This window comes from Crinia signifera, chromosome 19, assembly GCF_055691185.1.
Source record: "Crinia signifera chromosome 19, ASM5569118v1, whole genome shotgun sequence".
Taxonomy (NCBI): Eukaryota; Metazoa; Chordata; class Amphibia; order Anura; family Myobatrachidae; genus Crinia; species Crinia signifera.
In genome coordinates this window covers 27588430-27607328 of record NC_139226.1, presented here as the reverse complement: position 1 = coordinate 27607328, position 18899 = coordinate 27588430, and the positions used below count along the sequence as shown (strand labels likewise).

The window sequence follows — 18899 nt, the reverse complement described above, 5'->3', positions numbered from 1 at the left end:
CTATTTTAGATCTTTAATAAAATATTAACCATGTTGCCTCACAGCTGCAATCAGTATCAGCCATATTGGGTATAGTATAAATATAGACCTACTGGCAACAACAGACCACCTTTGAAAAAGTCAGCTTGACTGGCGCATGGCGAAACGCGTCAGCGTGCCAACCTAACAGCCTCTCCTTGGTGTGTGGATATCCGGCTACCTCTGGATCAAGAATTGTCCCGAACCAGACCCCAGGACCCCAAAATTCTTGCTAAGATCCACCAGCTACCCATCTTTGGACCTAAGAACTCCCTCTGGATAAAGAAACCCCCACTCCAGGAACTCCATGCTCTACCTGAGCTAATTACAAGTGAGATCTGTTTATAGTAAGTGCATTGCAGATTGAGGGGACGGATATAAGTGGTCATTCTAGGAACGGGACTTTACTTCAACATTAATCACCCATGTGAGAGACTGCACATTTAACATGCCAATATTCATGGTTACATTATGAGTATTAACTCTTGTTTTTTAATACACTTTTTATTTTCATTTTTCTAATTTTTTTTAGTGTTTTAATATATTGTTTATCTAAATAAATATTACCATTGAAATATCCCACGCTGTTTTAATTTAATCCTCTCTCAAATTAAGTGTTTTTCTTGTATTTCTGCTAGTATCAAACCCTAACCTTTGTAAACATAATCCCCCCCCCACCCCACAGCATAACCTCCCCTCCCCTCATAAGTACATGTTTATTGAATTAATAATAATTAATTCAAGACAATGCAACAGTATGGATAATATTATTGATATATTTTAAAGAAACATAAACATAAAACTAAAACTGCATAAAATCTGTATATACATATAGTATTCAGCAATCAATAAATGTGAAAATTAGTAATCACCCGAGTTCACTATAACACTCCTTTGTCTTATATAATAAAAAGGATAATTCTAACAGTCACAAACATCTATTTCACCATTACAGTAGGTGTAGATGTGGCAAATCCTGTGCTCTACCTCCTCTTTTGGTAAGGCAGGTGATGTAGGCAGAGTAAAAGTTCATTAAACTGTGATAATGAGCATAAAGGGAAGGGGCGAGGGGACAAAACTAGTAAATATATATGTGATGGGTTGGGGTGCACAAAATCATTAAATAAACAAGTGATGGGGTGTGACCAGTAAAAAGGCAAATTGATATATATTTTTTTCCCTTCATGGTTTGCTTCAGGGACGTGATCACCATGGCAACCACAGTTACATGATGTGATTACCATGACAACCACAGTTAAATGGCGTTTTATGGCACAGAATGTTCTGCCCAAATCTCACCCCAATCTCCTTCCTTTGCCATCACTGAACTTCCTCACTGACATTTATCTGCAATGGCAGCCAAATAAAATTGTTACATAAATCAATACTGATTCTAAAAGAAGTTACAGGAAAACCTGATAAATCAACTTTGACGAGGTACAATATTTGTGGGATTGCACCTTTAGGAGTCTAAAGGCCAAATGTGTTTTCTCCCATTGACGTAATGTCACCACTGGACACATGTAATGTAGTTTATGGAAACATAGGGCCTTATTCTGGTTAAATCAGACAGATGCGTATTTCGGACGGGCACCGAGTGTTCTTAGCCCCGCCTATCGTACGGATCGCTCACGCCGTCCAAATGCGGTAAGATGCCAAGCGAATGGACCGCGAGTGGATCGAATGATGGACCGAGCGGCCAGGCAGCCCCGAGTGCTCCAGACATTTTTCCGTGTGAAAGCAGGGATATGGGCAGGCAGCTGACATCCGGCTATGTCAGATGTCCGCCCCCCACACGTGCGTCACGGCCGGATTACCATACATACGCCCAGCGTTTTCATGGGAACGCCCATGAAACGCGGGACATACGCATATGGTAATGAGCCCAAACAGCCCTTCACGCCCCTCTCCACCCCCTGTTTGGATGGTTCTGTATGATCGTTTTCTGCACGGAACTCACAACGTGTTCGGACGTGCGAGGCGTTCACACACGCGCAGAAACGCCTCTGCACATGCGCAAACACAATACATCGGCCATCCGTCCGCACACGCAGCCGTCCGACGCAATCAGAATAAAGGCCTAAGTGTGGTGTACATGAGTTGTACATAGTGTCAGACGCTCTCACCTAGTGGCATCCCAATTCCATAGCCCTTGGTGTCGAGCAAGCCTCCAATTTGAGTGAGGTTGCAGTTGAGCCGGCGGTGGTACTCGTTCATGGTAGACTCCAGTAGGAACGCATAACGAGAATTTAAAACACGCGCTATTCCCTCTTCTGTGCTCTTCACAAACACACTGGGCTGCTTGGAGTTCATGTAATTCCACATGCGCTGGTATGTTTGGTACCGGGAGTTCTGTGGGAATAGAACAATCAGGTAGATAGTCATTGCAGAGTAAATAAGAGGGAGGAGGCGACGTGCATCCCCAATTTCTTTTCTGAGATGCCCCCTACATTCTCAGCCGCATACCGCACCCGAATGCCACAGCAGTCACATGGGCTAGCAGGTCTATTACATACTTCCCAACATTTATAAATCTGAAAGGGGCGTGGCCTTATGTAAATGGCTTTGTGACAATGATGTAATGTCAAAGCCATTTTTGGCACTGTTGGGGACATGGCCAGTGCTCTGAAAGTTGCTGGCCATGCCCCTCTTTGGATAGATGCTGTGCGCATGGGCACATTTTAATCGAATAGAAAAATAGACCAAATCGAACGTGTACGGGGCAGTAGACCGGGGCAGTAGACCGTAGAAACCAGTAATACAACCATTGTGCTAATAGGCTTTGATCTTATGGTTAAGTCTGAAATTAATACTTATGCCCCGTATAAGCAAAATCAAATAAAAATCAATTGGACATCGGTTTTCAGACAATGCCAATTCCAATTTGATCCCTATGTGCGGCCCCACGGCATCGAAATTGGAAAGAAAAATAGACTATGTAGGTAAGACTATATAGTACAGATCTGTACTATATAGTCTAAATCAAATATGTTTTGCTTGGCATTCGATTTGATCTCGATTCAATCCCAATCGAATCGGGATCGAATTGCAATCAAAATCGCACCGTGTGAACACCCCTTAAGAGCGATACGTGAAGAAGATGCCCATAGCAACCAATTACCGTCTAGCTCTAATGTATCTAGCACCATCTACAAAATGACAGTTATGGGCCAACTGGTTGCTACAGGCAACGTCTCCACTCAGAAATGAAACATGACCTTAGGGGGCGGTATCTATGAGTGTACTTTGACACTTATGACATCTATTTCCATATCCAAGGAGAGAGAAAAAGCCACCTACCTGGAAGAACGTCATGGTAGAACCACCATGTATGGTTCCATATTCAATATTGGTCTGATCTGCTAGGTCATCGGCGGACTCAATTGGGACCTCCATTCTTTGCACGGTCAGGAAGGCAGCAAGATTGGCAGTGTAGGAGGAGATGATGATGAGAGTGAAAGCCCACCTAGGGAAACGGTATTGGGTAACGTTATTTGGCAAAGAGGCTTAGCCATCAGTGTCCATGAGTGAGATGTATCAAACCTTGGAGAGTGATATACATCCCTTCACATGCGAGTCCGCTCACAGATCCCCAAGTCCATCATGCGGAGGCATTGTGATGCTGGAGAGGGGACGTGTTGGGGTAGCATTCCCAAAAATGGGGGGTTTGCTGGCCTCGCAAGCTGCCAGGAACCAGCCAGGCTGAGTAAGCCTCAGGTGGTTCCTGGCCATACCGGCAACCATCGTAGCGTTTGTCATAATCAGTGGCGGCTCCAGAAATGTGGGCGCACAGTTCAAAATTCAAATATGGGAGAAACACCAACTGCCGATGAGTCAGCTTGGAACACATATAACAACAACCAACACTGAGAATTCTATCAGCGTAATAACGGAAACGTTGCTCTCTGCAGCTGATCAGCATAATAAGAACAATGACACATTAGCTGGAGGGGATAATCCTAGCGGTATCTACTGAGAGCAGGAATGGCCCCTGGAGTTCACATTATGCTATATCACAAATCCCATCCATCATAAATGATTGTGCCCAGGACGGTACCATACTTACCAGACTCCACTCACACATCTTGTGGACAGTGCTCGCGGCATGACTTCGGACCCTTGCTGCATGAACCCTCCTACTGGGAACCACAGGCTGTTCCCCAGTGTGTACTGGTTCTCTAGGATGTGGTGACGCTCACGTAGACACGGGTGTGGGTTATACCATTCGTAGGGGCTGAGTCTGAAGGAGAAGACAGCAAACATTCGGGTCATACCATTGCACTCCCTTCTGGGTCTGATTAAGCATACATATGTTAGTGGGGATGGATGCCCAGCGGGCCCGCTCCTAGTGTAATGGTGATCGACAAAGAAAAGCTGAATAAACTATTGCCACAGTTCTGATTTTGTATCAACACAAACACACGCACTTACCTACACACACACAAACACACAATTTCCAGGCTAACAACTAGTGTTGATAGATAGCTAGATAGATACAGATCTATATATCTATACATACACACACACTTTATAACAGACATGCCTACTCTCCGAGATCCTACAGGAGACTCACAGTTTTCGGGTAGACCTCCAAAGTCCTGTGATAGTGGGCACCCTTCCCGCATTCTGCCCACTGCCTAGTAAGGGTGTGACCGATGTTGAACACTTTTACCGTTGATGGGGGAGAACCACATTAATTTCCTGCCATCGTTAATATAGAAACACATTTTTTCCCCCTCTAAGGTGCTTAGCTCTGCCCCCAATGTTCCTGCAAAGCCCCACCCCAAGCTCTTATTGGCCCACAGCCTAGTATTTACTAAAGCAGGGTTGACCATTGGTGGGTGAACCCATTGATTGTTTTGTTGCAGATGGTTTCACACCATCAAGGTTAAGCATCAATATAGCATTGATGCTGACCATCGATGAATAGCCCACCGATGACCATATCTACTTTCTAGTGAAGTCAGCAGAAGGGGGAGATAAATACAGTAAAACCTCTGTCCCAGTGGAGACTAATGATGCAATCTTATTCTAATCGCTTCATTTAAGCTCCGCCACTATGCAAATATAATCACAATTTTCCCATGATGGGGCGGGAACTAATGACGCTAGTAGCCCAGCCCCTCCCTCATCGCCGCCCACTAATAAAGTAGCCAAGTTCTGTATGCCCTGTATATTATATTAAGTAGTTAGGACGAGTGCAGGATTATAAGCATTTTGTCATATATTGGGCACATTTTCTGCCTTGAAAATCTCCACTCATGTCATTCTAATGGAAACTAGAGTCAAAATATGATTTAATACATTTATCAAATAGAATATCATTGAACTTTGCCATTTATATCACTGCAAACAGGTTTTGCTGCATTTTGTGACATTATCTCCTCCTCTTAGCATTCTCGCCTTATTTGCTTTTTATCACCAGTAAGTGTCAATCAATCAAGAGGTTTATCTACAACGAAAGACTCAATGGTAACGTATGTCAGAGTCGGCTCCCCAGACAAAAGCGCTATGAGCTAAACAATGTATGTACTCATAATAATAAAACCAATTGTATTGTCCAGTAACAGTTATCAGCGGTATACCATATGTATCATCAGGATTGGCACAAAAAAAAGAGAAAGAAATGTATTTATGATAAATACTGTCTGTTGTCAACCAGTCATTAAATGGCGCGTTCTAATTCTACAAGGCAACACAGGAAAAGCTGACGATTTAAATGCCAAGATTGAAAGATTTTATCCTGCAAAGTACCCGATAGATAGAACATATATTTTCATATAAATGTCAACATTTAAACCCTTTAAACATTGCAGTATTTGTATGGTACAGGAGCAGAATTATCAACATTTAAAATTATTTGCAGGGAATACAGATCGGAGAATATCTACTTGTCGCGCGGAACATTGGGCCTGATTCAGGTCTGCTCGCTGGGCTGAGAGCAATCGGAGCCCAGCGAGCAGGTAAATGCCGCCCCCCCGCGGTGCCCGCCCCTGTGCACGGCTGCGGATGCGTTTGCAGCCATGCACACTGGGGGAAAATCACTCACAGCGCTGAATAAATCTTGTCAATCACCTTGTGAGTGGCCAGAGAATGCTAGCCTTCACATGGTCCGCTCACAAGGGGGGGGTATTCGCAGCCCTGCGTATGGAATCGGGCCCACAGTGCAGATGCATATAAATTATTGGGTCTCATCCTGCAGAGAAGTGGAGAGGGCAGCCAGCTCAGAGAAGCAGGGGGGCGTGGCCGCCGGTGTGATGGCAAAGGTGAAGGATGGGGGCGGGGCTTATAAAGAACTTACTGCATTGAGCCATGGCCAGTGCAATCGTATCATTGTGGCCAGCCCCCCCCCCCCCGCCATACTCTGATGTGTTTTAGTGTTTTAGACCGTGTGGGGGGGTGAGGCTAACATGATGAAAATCACATAATTTGGTCCACCTTTCGGGGGGGGGGGGAGGCGATCCCGGTTTTCAGAAGCCTCCCGGCTGTTCCGGGATGGTAGTAGGCAGGTATGTATCAAGGGCCTAGAGACAGTGCACTCTCTTATGGTTAGCCAAGCCTACAGTATGTGGACCAATACCACTGCATCCCCCCAGGTGGGCCCTTCTGACACTGGTTACAGCTGCTTTTGCTGCTGCCTACATGGCTGCAACAATGATAGCATTAATATAGTAATCCAGCAGGGGGCGCAGGCATACTGCATGCATTAGTGATTGATGATCGAAGGATGCAGCATCGGATTACATGCAACACCATTGGCCAGCTGCACGACCACTTGGGGTCAAAGAGCAGCTGTCCTCAGTTAGACTGATGTGTGCGCAGTGAGACCTGGACAGGAGGGAGCTACTAGTGTACAATGAAAGGAGATACAAATAATATAGAGTGGTGACGTGTGAGCATCAGCAGGCTACAGTATAAACCTGATGAGTCTGATATCATGAAGCATTAAAATCTAGAACATTTCTACACTGCTTGTAATCTTTCCATTACAAGACAGTGTCCCCTCGCCGTGATTAGCCGTACATCAGTAATCGTTTGTGACTGGCGTATCTTATGTCTCAGAGTCTCTGAGTATAATTCCAGCTTTAGGCTTCGTTTGATCTCTTCATATGTATACGGACTGGCATGTAATGAGGAGGAGAGAGGAACACTGGCATAATGTGATTTTTAATAATTAATGGTGGTGGTCATAAAAGGCTTCTACACTGTATTCATATTTAAAAGCATAAGACACAGAAAGGCATGCAGGCCCCCTAGATGTGCCGATGTGCCTGGCTGACACTCTGCTTGTTTTTCATTGTCTGTTATGTGTTTTGTACATTGAAGAAATACATGTTTTTTTTATATCCATGGTTTCTGGTTTATTAGCGCTAATGTTGTACTCGCAATCAGAGCCGGATTAAGCCTCTATACGAGTATACGTTGGACACTTTAGACAGGGGGCCCCCCTCCCACTTGTCATCACTGGCCGCAAACTGCATGGGAGAATATTACACTGTCAAAACACAGCGTAAAGGCAGTATGAACTTGGTCAATAGGTAACTGCGGGGGGGGGGGGGGGGGGGGGGGATTAATATAAACATAAATATATATAAAATACCACATGAAAAGCCTGTGTTCGTCCCTCTGTACCTTACTCTGTAGGAGCCCTGACAGGCTCAGCGCTGCCTCTAATTAAAAACCCTCCCATGACAAGGCCGCTGCTGCTGATGTCCTCCATGGGACTGAGAAGCATATGATGAGCTCCACCAAGCAGAGCTCAGCACAAGCCTCTCAGCCTCTGACCTCTTGTGCAAAGTCTCATGGGACTTAGTCAACTCCCAGTAATGCACTGCACACTTGTGCAGTCGGTATGCCTTGGCTCCCAAAGCTCAGCACCATTAATCATTGTCACATCGGCAGATAGGTGAGGCTGCAGCACTACCCCACTCCCATGCACAAAACCTTTAGCTTAATTATTTTTTAAATACATGCTAACCACAGGGCGCCCCTAGATAGATGGGGTACTGACCCCCTGTGCGCCCCCCCCCCCTCCGTTACGCCCTCTCTCTCTCTCCCCCTCTATCTCTTTCTCTCTCCCTCTCTCTCAGTCTCTCTGCTCCCCCCTCTCTCCCTCCCCCTCTATCTCCCTCTGCCTCTCTCCCTCTCTCTGTGTGTGTTATGGGAATGTCATGGGTACAGCAATGCAAGCAGCCTCGCTCACAAATGCACAGGCAAGACACCTGCACATGCATAGGGCTGTTGCAAGTTGTGTTTTTGGGTGATCAATGGTGTCTATATGGACGTACCCATGCAAACCTCCCAACTTTGCTTTTCCGGTAGATCAGGACCTTGCACACAATTTGAGAGCATGTCACTGAAAAGATGCGGGGGGGGGGGGAGGTCTCTCTGTGAAAAGGGGGTGAAGACACACAGACTCACTGTGGGATGCCGCAGGCTCCCCTGGGCCTGATCAACCTGAAGTGCTGGGTCCTGGAAGGGGAGGGGGGGTGTCACGATAGACACTGCAGCTGGATCTACTACTGGAAATCACGGCAGGGGGAAGCCAGGTCTCTGCTGCAGATACCATGCAATCTGGCTGGCCCACATGGAATCTGCTTAAAATGGTCCTACAAAGATGTCTGCCACAGTGGAGGAGGCATATGCAATAGGAAGAGATGTAGATAGCGCTAAGAAATTAAAAAAATAAAATGAAAATCATTTAGAGTGGTCAGGTGTATGAAAAGGAAAATAGCAATTAATAATAATAAAACATTAAAAACATGGAATATTTGAGAAATATGGCATTCGGATCAATAGTCACCCTTTGTTTCCACAATGCCAGGATTCGAAGAGCCTCAAGGGCAATAGTGTGCGTGGATCCGTGAGAAGAGAACATTTATTGTAATCCACCCTTTTAGGTATAAGGGACTCAGGAAATGGTGGTATGGGTCAGTCCTCCTCCACTGATGATACCGGGCCTTTAAGGAGGGGGCGTGCCTCCAAACCATCTTGTGCCTCGAAGTGGAAGCGGGGGGGGGGGGTAATCAAATTTTGTATGTTTTTAATGTTTTATTATTATTAGAATTATTAAATTGCTATTTTCCTTTTCATACACCTGACCACTCTAAATGATTTTCATTTTATTTTATTTTATTACTTTTTCATTTCTTAGCGCAATCTACATAGAAACATAGAATTTGACGGCAGATAAGAACCATTTGGCCCATCTATTCTGCCCCTTTTTTACCCTTCACGTAATCTCAACCCTTTTTAATCCTTATTTCTTTGTAAGGATATTCATATGCCTCCTATACATCTTTTCCTATTTTCAGCAGATCCCATGTGTGCAGCGGAGACCTGGCATTCAAAGAAATTAATGTATGCCGGGAGGGGAGGGCAGAAACCTTTTTTGGCAGGTGGGTGCAAAATTTCTATTGACGCCACTGCGTACTGCACATGTGCAGTACAGGTCCGGCACACGCACATCGCACCAAACATCAGGACACTGCATCCTTCCACAACCTGCCACCTGAATGACCACCTTGCTGCAAATTGGGACTTCACGTAGAGAAGACGGGGCTCTAATGACGGCATGATTCAGACCTGTTCGCTAGGCTGCGGTCTAGCGAACAGGTAAGCGCCGTCCCGGCGAACGGAACTGACATTCCCAGAAAACAGAAGCTACCACCCACAAACGCTGATTGTATTGCGATTTTGCTCAATAGCGATGAACTCTGAATCAGGCCCATTGGTTTGAGATTTTTTTAATTAAATGTTAAAGAGATTTTTAACAGTTAAACACTAACTATCGTGCCGACCTATTTGTCAGCTCCGGATTATCTGAACACGTTTCTCTGACCCCATTTGCGCATACTTGCCAGCTTTTGAAAAAGCATTTAAGGGAGATTGTGAAAGCAACGCCTAAGAGCGCGGTGTTAAGTGGACGTGTACCGCTCCACCTGGGAACTGCTGCTCAGCAAGATCCACTTGGTGATGATACATTTCAGGGCTTGTTAGATAGAAACATACAATTTGACAGCAGACAGCAGATAAGAACCACTTGGGGCATCTAGTCTGCTCTACAATAAATACATCTACATACCTCCCAACTGTCCCGACTACAGCAGGACAGTCCTACTAATTGGAGACTGTCTCGATGTCCGTCTTGCGGGTCGAAATGTCTGGCTGGCGGGAGGGGCGGTGGGGCGGTGGCTGTTGAGGGGAACTGGAGATCACTGTTGCTCCGATATGCAGAGCAGCCGGTGAGTTCTCAAGAGATACGTCCGGCAGGGAGGGAGCGGGGGCTGCCCAGCTGCTAGAGGTAAGCATAGCAGGGGAGGCTCTAGAGAGGGGGAGCTGCACCGCTATTCAAAATTCAAATAGGGGAGACCCAGCAACTGCCATTCCAAACTGGCTCACTGGCAACTAGTGTTACTCTCTACCCTATTTGACCTGTGCTGCAGCCGCACCTTTGGAGCCGCCACTGGTTAGGACCCACGCCCTCACTGCTCTGAGGCAGCAATGCTAACCACTACTCCATCTGTGCTGCCCTTGCTCATTTATTGTGTTCTACAATAAATGTTCTACACATGTGGCCACAAAAAAAAAAAATAGCTCCAATCTTAGTAAATGTACCCAGTGTCTCCTGTTGAGGGGCAGCCATTTTCAGTGGACTGCACCGACAATCTCTGCTATTTTCTATGTTATATTTCAGCTGTTTCCATATACAGCGAGTGCAATACCCACAGCCCACCTCCAGGAACGTTATTTATATTTACAACAGAGAACCCTCCTGCTGACAGCCGGATCATCAACATGCAGATTTCCCTTGTACTCTCCGGTCTTTGATAAATGGCCCATATAATGTTTTGCAATGTTGTGCATTTTCCATATTAGTGGGTGTTTTATTGTCCTTGTTGAAGAAGAAAAACATTCCAGCACAAATCTAAATAAATAAATATTATACACATCTATATGAATATTGCATTATATTAAACGTGAGCGATGATCCCTCTGGATAGTCTATAGGAGTCGATTCATTAAATATTGAGCTATCTTCAGCAATATTGATGGTTATTAATAAGTTTCCAATGGCTAAACTAATTCTTTCCCTGCAGCAGTGGTTCCCAAACTGTTTTGAATCATGGCACCCATGAGTTTTCGAAAGTTTTTTGATGGCACCCAGAGGGCAGAGGCTTCTCATTAAGAAAATGGTGAAAACAATATTAAATTGAGTGAATTGTGTTTATATGTCATCCTTAGGGTTAGTTATGTGGTAATGGACATAATTCACTTCTGTTTGTCCACAATTTGCCTATTACATTGGCCATAAATAATTTGTATTGGTCATGTACCACCACTGCATGGCACTGCTGCAGGTCCTTCAAGGACCCCCCCCCCCCCCCCCCCAGGGTGCCACGGCACAAAGTTTAGGATCCACTGCCCTACAGCCTTGTCTGATTTACTTATCAAGGTACAACTACCTCATATAGCTGTACTCATAACCGCCTATAGCAGTACCCATAACCACCCATAGCTGTACCCATATCTGTACCCTTAACCACCCATAGCTGTACCCATTACCGCCCATAGCAGTACCCATATCTGTACCCATAACCGCCCATAGCTGTACCCATAACCGCCCATATTTGTACCCATAACTGCCCATATCTGTACCCATAACCGACCATAACAGTACCTATATCTGTACTCATAGCTGTACCCATAACCACCCATAGATGTACTCATATCTGTTACCATAACAGCCCATAACCTCCCATATATGTACCCATAACCACCCATAGCTGTACCCTTAACCTCCCATAGCTGTACCCGTAACCGCCCATAGCAGTACCCATATCTGTACCCATAACCACCCAAAGCTGTATCCATATCTGTACCCATAACTGTACTGATAACCGCCCATATCTGTACTCATAGATGTACCCATAACCACCCATAGCTGTACCCATATCTGTACTCATAGATGTACCCATAACCACCCATAGCTGTACCCATAACCACGCATAGCAGTACCCATAACTGCCCATAGCTATACCCATAACCACCAATAGCAGTACCCATATCCGTACTCATAACCACTCATAACAGCACATAAACGCCTATAGCTCTACCCATAATGGTCATAGGCATGTGCACTGGGGGTGCCGGGTGTGCCTAGGCACCCCCTAATGAACAACACACCCCCTGCCACTGCCGCCTCCTCCAGCCTGCAAGTTGCTGTGATGGATGCTGCTGACATGTGGCTGGCAACCATCGATAGCGACTGCACCGATGGCCATCACTAGCTCCGTGAGCCGGTGATGTGTAAATTTGGGGGTGGGGATGACCGATTATGTCAGGTTGGGGGCGGGGGAGAGCTATAACCTCGCATCATCCGACCGGTGTGTGTGAAAGGCGCCCATCACCCTCTGCACACACTGACCTATTAGGACAGGACCACCACGGCCTGGCAGCTGTCCTTTCCAGATGATAGATCCGGCTGCTACATGGCGGCCAGGCCGTGACTATTCCGTGTGAAAGGACACATCAGCTGTCCATTGTGATTTTAATGTCAGGCGCGCATTTTGCCGAACGGGGGAATCCACAGTGTGAAATAGTGCATAGGCACGGAGGTGCTGTTCTCTGCCTGCAGCCATGCCATTTGCCTCAAACTGCTGGCTTCCCGGCTGCTCCAGGCCGGCTCCGCCTGTTGCCCCTCAAAGTGTGAAAGAGGAGAACACTACAGCACTACTATGGAACCAGTACCACACGACAACGCCACTTTCAATAATATCAAGAATACAGCGTCACTCCGGGGCAGGTGAAACAGTTGCTGTTAATGAAGTCAACAGTGTTTTGGGCTTATCATCATCATTTTCCTGACTGTATATACTGTGTGTATATACTACAGTATATACAGGTACATACCAAAAGACCACAGAACATATAATAGTGCAGCACCTTTGATAAAACAATAGGTTTTAATAAATCCTTGCACAAATTTAAGACAGATATAAAAACACAAAGTATATCTAAAACATTGAGTTGGACCGGTATACCAGCTTGCCAGTGGGATATACATTGTGCTTTTATATCTGTCTTAAATTTGTAAGTGCAAGGATTTATTAAAACCTATTGTTTTATCAAAGGTGCTGCACTATTTTATGTTCTGTGGTCTTTTGGTATTCCCTGCGGAGGGACAAAGACCATTCCCTCATTTCAGGAATCTGTGCCTACTCAGTGATTCCCAAACATCAACAAAATACATCTTATATGTGAACAGGTCTATGTATTTTGCCATTTATATTCTATCACAACTGTGGTGACACAGGTTTTTAGGAAACTAAAGGGAAAGCGCTATTGGATTCACACCATCCCTATTGTATCCATTGTGTATAAGAGACACTAATATGGGGCATACATGTAAAAGGAGTACTACTGTGTAGCGTAACATGAATAAGGAGCCCTAATAAGTACCATAATGTGAATAAGGGGCAGCGGTGTAGCTAGGTGCCATGGTGCCCGGAGCAGGGACATATTTCGCGCCCCCCCCCCCGGTAATGAATTGGGGGCGTGGCTAACATGTGTTGGCATGTTACATTTGAAAAGAAAAAACGTAAAAAATAAGACACTTTATAAGACACTAACGGAATCTGCAGCGCTATATAAGACGCTGTAACGGAATCTGCTGCGCTATATAAGACACTGTAACGGAATCTGCTGCGCTATATAAGACACTAGCGGAATCTGCTGCGCTATATAAGACACTGTAACGAAATCCGCTGCGCTATATAAGACACTGTAACGGAATCTGCTGCGCTATATAAGACGCTGTGACGAAATCTGCTGCGCTATATAAGACACTGTAACGGAATCTGCTGCGCTGTATAAGACACTGTAACGGAATCTGCTGCGCTATATAAGACGCTGTAACGGTATCTGCTGCGCTATATAAGACGCTGTAACGGAATCTGCTGCGCTATATAAGACGCTGTAACGGAATCTGCTGCGCTATATAAGACGCTGTAACGGAATCTGCTGCGCTATATAAGACGCTGTAACGGAATCTGCTGCGCTATATAAGACACTAACGGAATCTGCTGCGCTATATAAGACGCTGTAACGGAATCTGCCGCTATATAAGACACTGTAACGGAATCTGCTGCGCTATATAAGACACTGTAACGGAATCTGCTGCGCTATATAAGACGCTGTAACGGAATCTGCTGCGCTATATAAGACGCTGTAACGGAATCTGCTGCGCTATATAAGACGCTGTAACGGAATCTGCTGCGCTATAAAAGACGCTGTAACGGAATCTGCTGCGCTATATAAGACACTGTAACGGTATCTGCTGCGCTATATAAGACACTGTGAAGGAATTTGCTGCGCTATATAAGACACTGTAATGGAATCTGCTGCACTATATAAGACACTGTGAAGGAATCTGCTGCGCTATATAAGACGCTGTAACGGAATCTGCTGCGCTATATAAGACGCTGTGACGAAATCTGCTGCGCTATATAAGACACTGTAACGGAATCTGCTGCGCTGTATAAGACACTGTAACGGAATCTGCTGCGCTATATAAGACGCTGTAACGGAATCTGCTGCGCTATATAAGACGCTGTAACAGAATCTGCTGCGCTATATAAGACGCTGTAACGGAATCTGCTGCGCTATATAAGACGCTGTAACGGAATCTGCTGCGCTATAAAAGACGCTGTAACGGAATCTGCTGCGCTATATAAGACACTGTAACGGAATCTGCTGCGCTATATAAGACACTGTGAAGGAATTTGCTGCGCTATATAAGACACTGTAATGGAATCTGCTGCGCTATATAAGACACTGTGAAGGAATCTGCTGCGCTATATAAGACACTGTAACGGAATCTGCTGCGCTATATAAGACGCTGTAACGGAATCTGTCAGGGATAGAGAGTAGGGGGTGAGATGATTTAAAAGGCAAGAGAGAGAAGGGTCAGGTACAAAGAGAGAGGGTAGGTCATGCGGAGAGAGGGGGGTTACGTGAGAGAGGGGGGTCAGGCAGGAGCGAAGGATGGGGTGAGGGGTGTTAGGCAGAGAGAGAGAGGGGGTTAGGCAGAGAAAGAGAGGGGTCAGGAAAAGAGAGATGGGTGACAGTGGGGTCAGGCAGAGAGGGATTGGGTGGGAGGGGGGGTTAGCAGAGAGAGAGAGTGGGGGTCAGGCAAAGAGTAAAGGGTGACAGTGGGGTCTGGCAGAAAGAGAGGCGTCATTTAAAGAGATATGGGTGACAGTGGGGCCTGGCAGAGAGGGATTGGGTGACAGTGGGGTCAGGCAGAGAGAGGAGGGTCAGGCAAAGAGATGGGTGACAGTGGGGTCAGGCAGAGGGAGAGGGGAGGTCAGGCAAAGAGTGAAGGGTGACAGTGGGGTCTGGCAGAAAGAGAGGGGTCATGTCAAGAGATATGGTGTGACAGTGGGGCCTGGCAGAGAGGGATTGGGTGACAGTGGGGTCAGGCAGAGAGAGAGGAGGGTCAGGCAAAGAGATGGGTGACAGTGGGGTCAGGCAGAGGGAGACGGGAGGGTCAGGCAAAGAGAGATGGATGACAGTGGGGCTGGCAGAGAGGGATTGGGTGGGAGGGCAGAGAGAGAGAGGGAGGTAAAGGTACTGTACCTTCCATGTCCTTGGGTTGGAGATTCTCCTGACGGTGGTGCATATAGTCCCCAGGGCCTCAATCAGTCCTGCTCACTGCTTGATCTGGGCTGCAGCCTGGATGTTTTCCGCAGGTGGTGGGTAGAGAGCGTAGGTGGGATGCTTCTCCCGAGGGGCCCTCAATGGCTGCTGGTAATGGTGGGCGGGGGCCGGGGCTGACACCTGGCCGCTGACACCCCGCACGGCTGCTGGACCTGAGCGCTCTGGGCTGCTGGCGAGGCTTGTATGCTGTGCACAGGGCCCCTGCCGTATCTCGCGGCTCCTTGCCCGACTCCCGGCTCAGGAACCGCCAGGCGAGCAGAGCAGGAGACAGGCGCCGGGCAGGGCAGCCACCGCGCACGCTGCCCGGCGTTACCAACTTTTTTCTATTTTGTATGATCCTCCTTATGCAAGGATCATTTGCGGAGGGGGGGCGGGCGGCGCCATTCGAGCATGAGCTCCGGTGGCTCCGCCCTCCCTACGCCTCTGATAAGGGGCACAACTGTGTGTCATAAAGTGAATAAGGGAAACTACTATGTGCTGTAATATGAATCAGAGACACTACATGTAGTCTAACGTGAATATGATTGTGCTACTGTTTAGCATAATTTGAATGGTGGATACTGTTGTGTGACCATGCCCCTTCCTTGTGAGACCATTGCCCCTTTATAAAAAATGGGAAATAGGGCACAAATTTATAGTTTGCTGGGGGTGGCAAAAATCCTGGCACTGGTGCATGCTCCACCTAAAGAGAAGGGGGACATAAGTTCCACCAACTCTCCAGGACCACTTTAATCCCTGGCTGTACCCATATCTGTACCCATAACAGCCCATAGCTGTACCCATCACCACCAGCAGCTGCCCATACCCACCCATAACAGCCAATAACCGCCCATAGCTGTACACATAGCTGCCCATAACCGCCCATAGCTGTTCCAATAACAGCTCATAGCTGTACCCATAACTGCCCACAGCTGTACCGATAACTGCCCACAGCTGTACCCATAACCCCCCATAGCTGTATTCATAACTGCCCATAGTTGTACCCATAACTGAACACAGCTGTACCCATAACTGTTCACAGCTGTACCCATAACCGCCCATAGCTGTATCCATAAATGCCCACAGCTGTACCCATAACTGCCCACAGCTGTACCCATAACTGCCTATAGCTGTACTCATAACTGCCCACAGCTGTACCCATAACTGCCCACAGCTGTACCCATAACTGCCTATAGCTGTACACATAACTGCCCACAGCTGTACCCATAACTGCCCACAGCTGTACCCATAACCGCCCATAGCTGTATCCCTAACTGCCCATAGTTGTACCCATAACTTCCCAGCTGTATCAAAACAACAGATGGCCTGGAGATGGATTCCTGTTGAAAACTTTTCTGTCCTACATATGCCCATGAATAGAGGACACATGCCCATGATAAGAAGACACATTCCCATGAGTAAAAGACATATACCCAAATGTCAGATGAGAAAAGTACTGTATGACTATCACTTAATGGGAAGGGTTACCTTCTTTTTTTTACATGTATATATATCAGAAAACAATGCTAGTACTCTGGTAGGGGTTATGTTGGAATAAAGGCAGACTACCTTCTATTGACCAGAATGATCCATCAGTCAGAATGCTGGAAGCCTCCTACTGAGCAATGACTGTGAGACTGCACACGGGGCCTGATGCAGATGTGACTGGAAGTACAACCACTTACATGGAAGTGTCACACCACTTGCCTGCAGTACTGGTTAGAGATACATCCTAAGACGCAACATTGGATCCTCTGTCTGGCCCAAGCCATCCACCGCAGATGCAACAAAGGCCTTTGACAGAGCTCCCAGCATCGTCCTACCTCCACAAGAGCATTGAAACACAACTTTCCAAACTGTTTACACTGCTTGATACATCAACCCCTTAGTAACGTATTCTTTGGCCTCAACTCAAGATAATGTCACTTCATTTAAAAGATATAGATTATACTTAATATTAACACATATATAATGATTTGCTGCCAATAACTCTTTGTCAATGTCCACAAACTAACAATAACCTTACATAAGGCATCCTCAGATACAGACGACGGGTGAGAATAACCGCCACTGTGCCTCTTATGAGTAGTTAAATGATTCATTACCCCCCCCCACACACACACACACACACACACACACACACACACACACACACACACACACACACACACACACACACACACACACACCACAACCTACAGCTTGGACAGCTCCCTGACTGTGGAAAACGACTCTCAGAATGATCAACCTAGTGAACTCAGCAATTTAATAAGTATTGCGTAGTAACAGATGCCAGCCCTTTGCTTGTTTAGGCCTTTAGCTATGTGATATATAAGAATCTATATAAATATGTTAATCCGTCATTTACATTATTACTATTGTTCCTTTTTGTTTCATTTCTACCTGTACGCGTAAAGTGCACATTCTGCGAAACATGATGGCTCTAAGCTATAAAGCCAATGCGAACAGAATTTAGCTGCGTTGTACGCCTCAGGGATCTCCGCAACCTAACAAGTTTTAATTTAGCAGATCGCTATCAGTATAGGTCAAATATATTGTAAATCTGAACAGAGCTTCCATAAACAGTAGTGCTGCTTATTCTTAACCCTTTCCTTGCCAGAAACTGGAGACTTCTCTGTGGCTTATGGTGTAAAAGACTTACAACATTGGAGAAAAATATAATTCCACATACAGTACTAGTAGATGGTGTCTGATGGGCAGTAGATGAGATACGCCGATGGGTCGGTTAGTGGATGAGATCTGATGGGTAATGGATGAGATCTGATGGGTGGGTAGTGGATGAGATATGATGGATAGTGGAGGTGGATGAGATATAATGGGAGGTGGATGAGATATGATGGGTAGTGGATGATATATGACGGGTATTGCATGAGATATGGTGGGTAGTGGATGAGATATGGTGGGTAGTGGATGACATATGACGGGTATTGCATGAGATATGGTGGGTACTGGAGGTGGATGAGATATGATGGGCGGTGGATGAGATATGATGGGTAGTGGATGACAAATGATGGGTAGTGTATGACAAATGATGGGTAGTAGATGAGATATGGTGGGTAGTGGATTATATATGACAGGTAATGCATGAGATATGGTGGGTAGTGGATGAAATTTAGTGGGTAATGGATGAGATATGACGGGTAGTGGATGAGATATGATGG

At 46.1% G+C, this 18899-nt stretch overlaps 1 protein-coding gene across 3 annotated transcripts in view; it reads right to left on the bottom strand.

Moving 5' to 3' along the window:
* GRIK5 (glutamate ionotropic receptor kainate type subunit 5) overlaps positions 1-18899 on the bottom strand; it is a 257460-nt gene that overhangs the window by 23984 nt on the left and 214577 nt on the right. For all 3 annotated transcript variants that reach the window (XM_083162218.1, XM_083162220.1, XM_083162219.1), the window contains exons 15-17: positions 4085-4258; positions 3319-3484; positions 2145-2370 (exon numbers count right to left, since the gene is read on the bottom strand). In XM_083162218.1, the coding sequence (XP_083018344.1) occupies positions 2145-2370; positions 3319-3484; positions 4085-4258 (566 nt within the window). The remainder of the gene's footprint in view (positions 1-2144; positions 2371-3318; positions 3485-4084; positions 4259-18899) is intronic.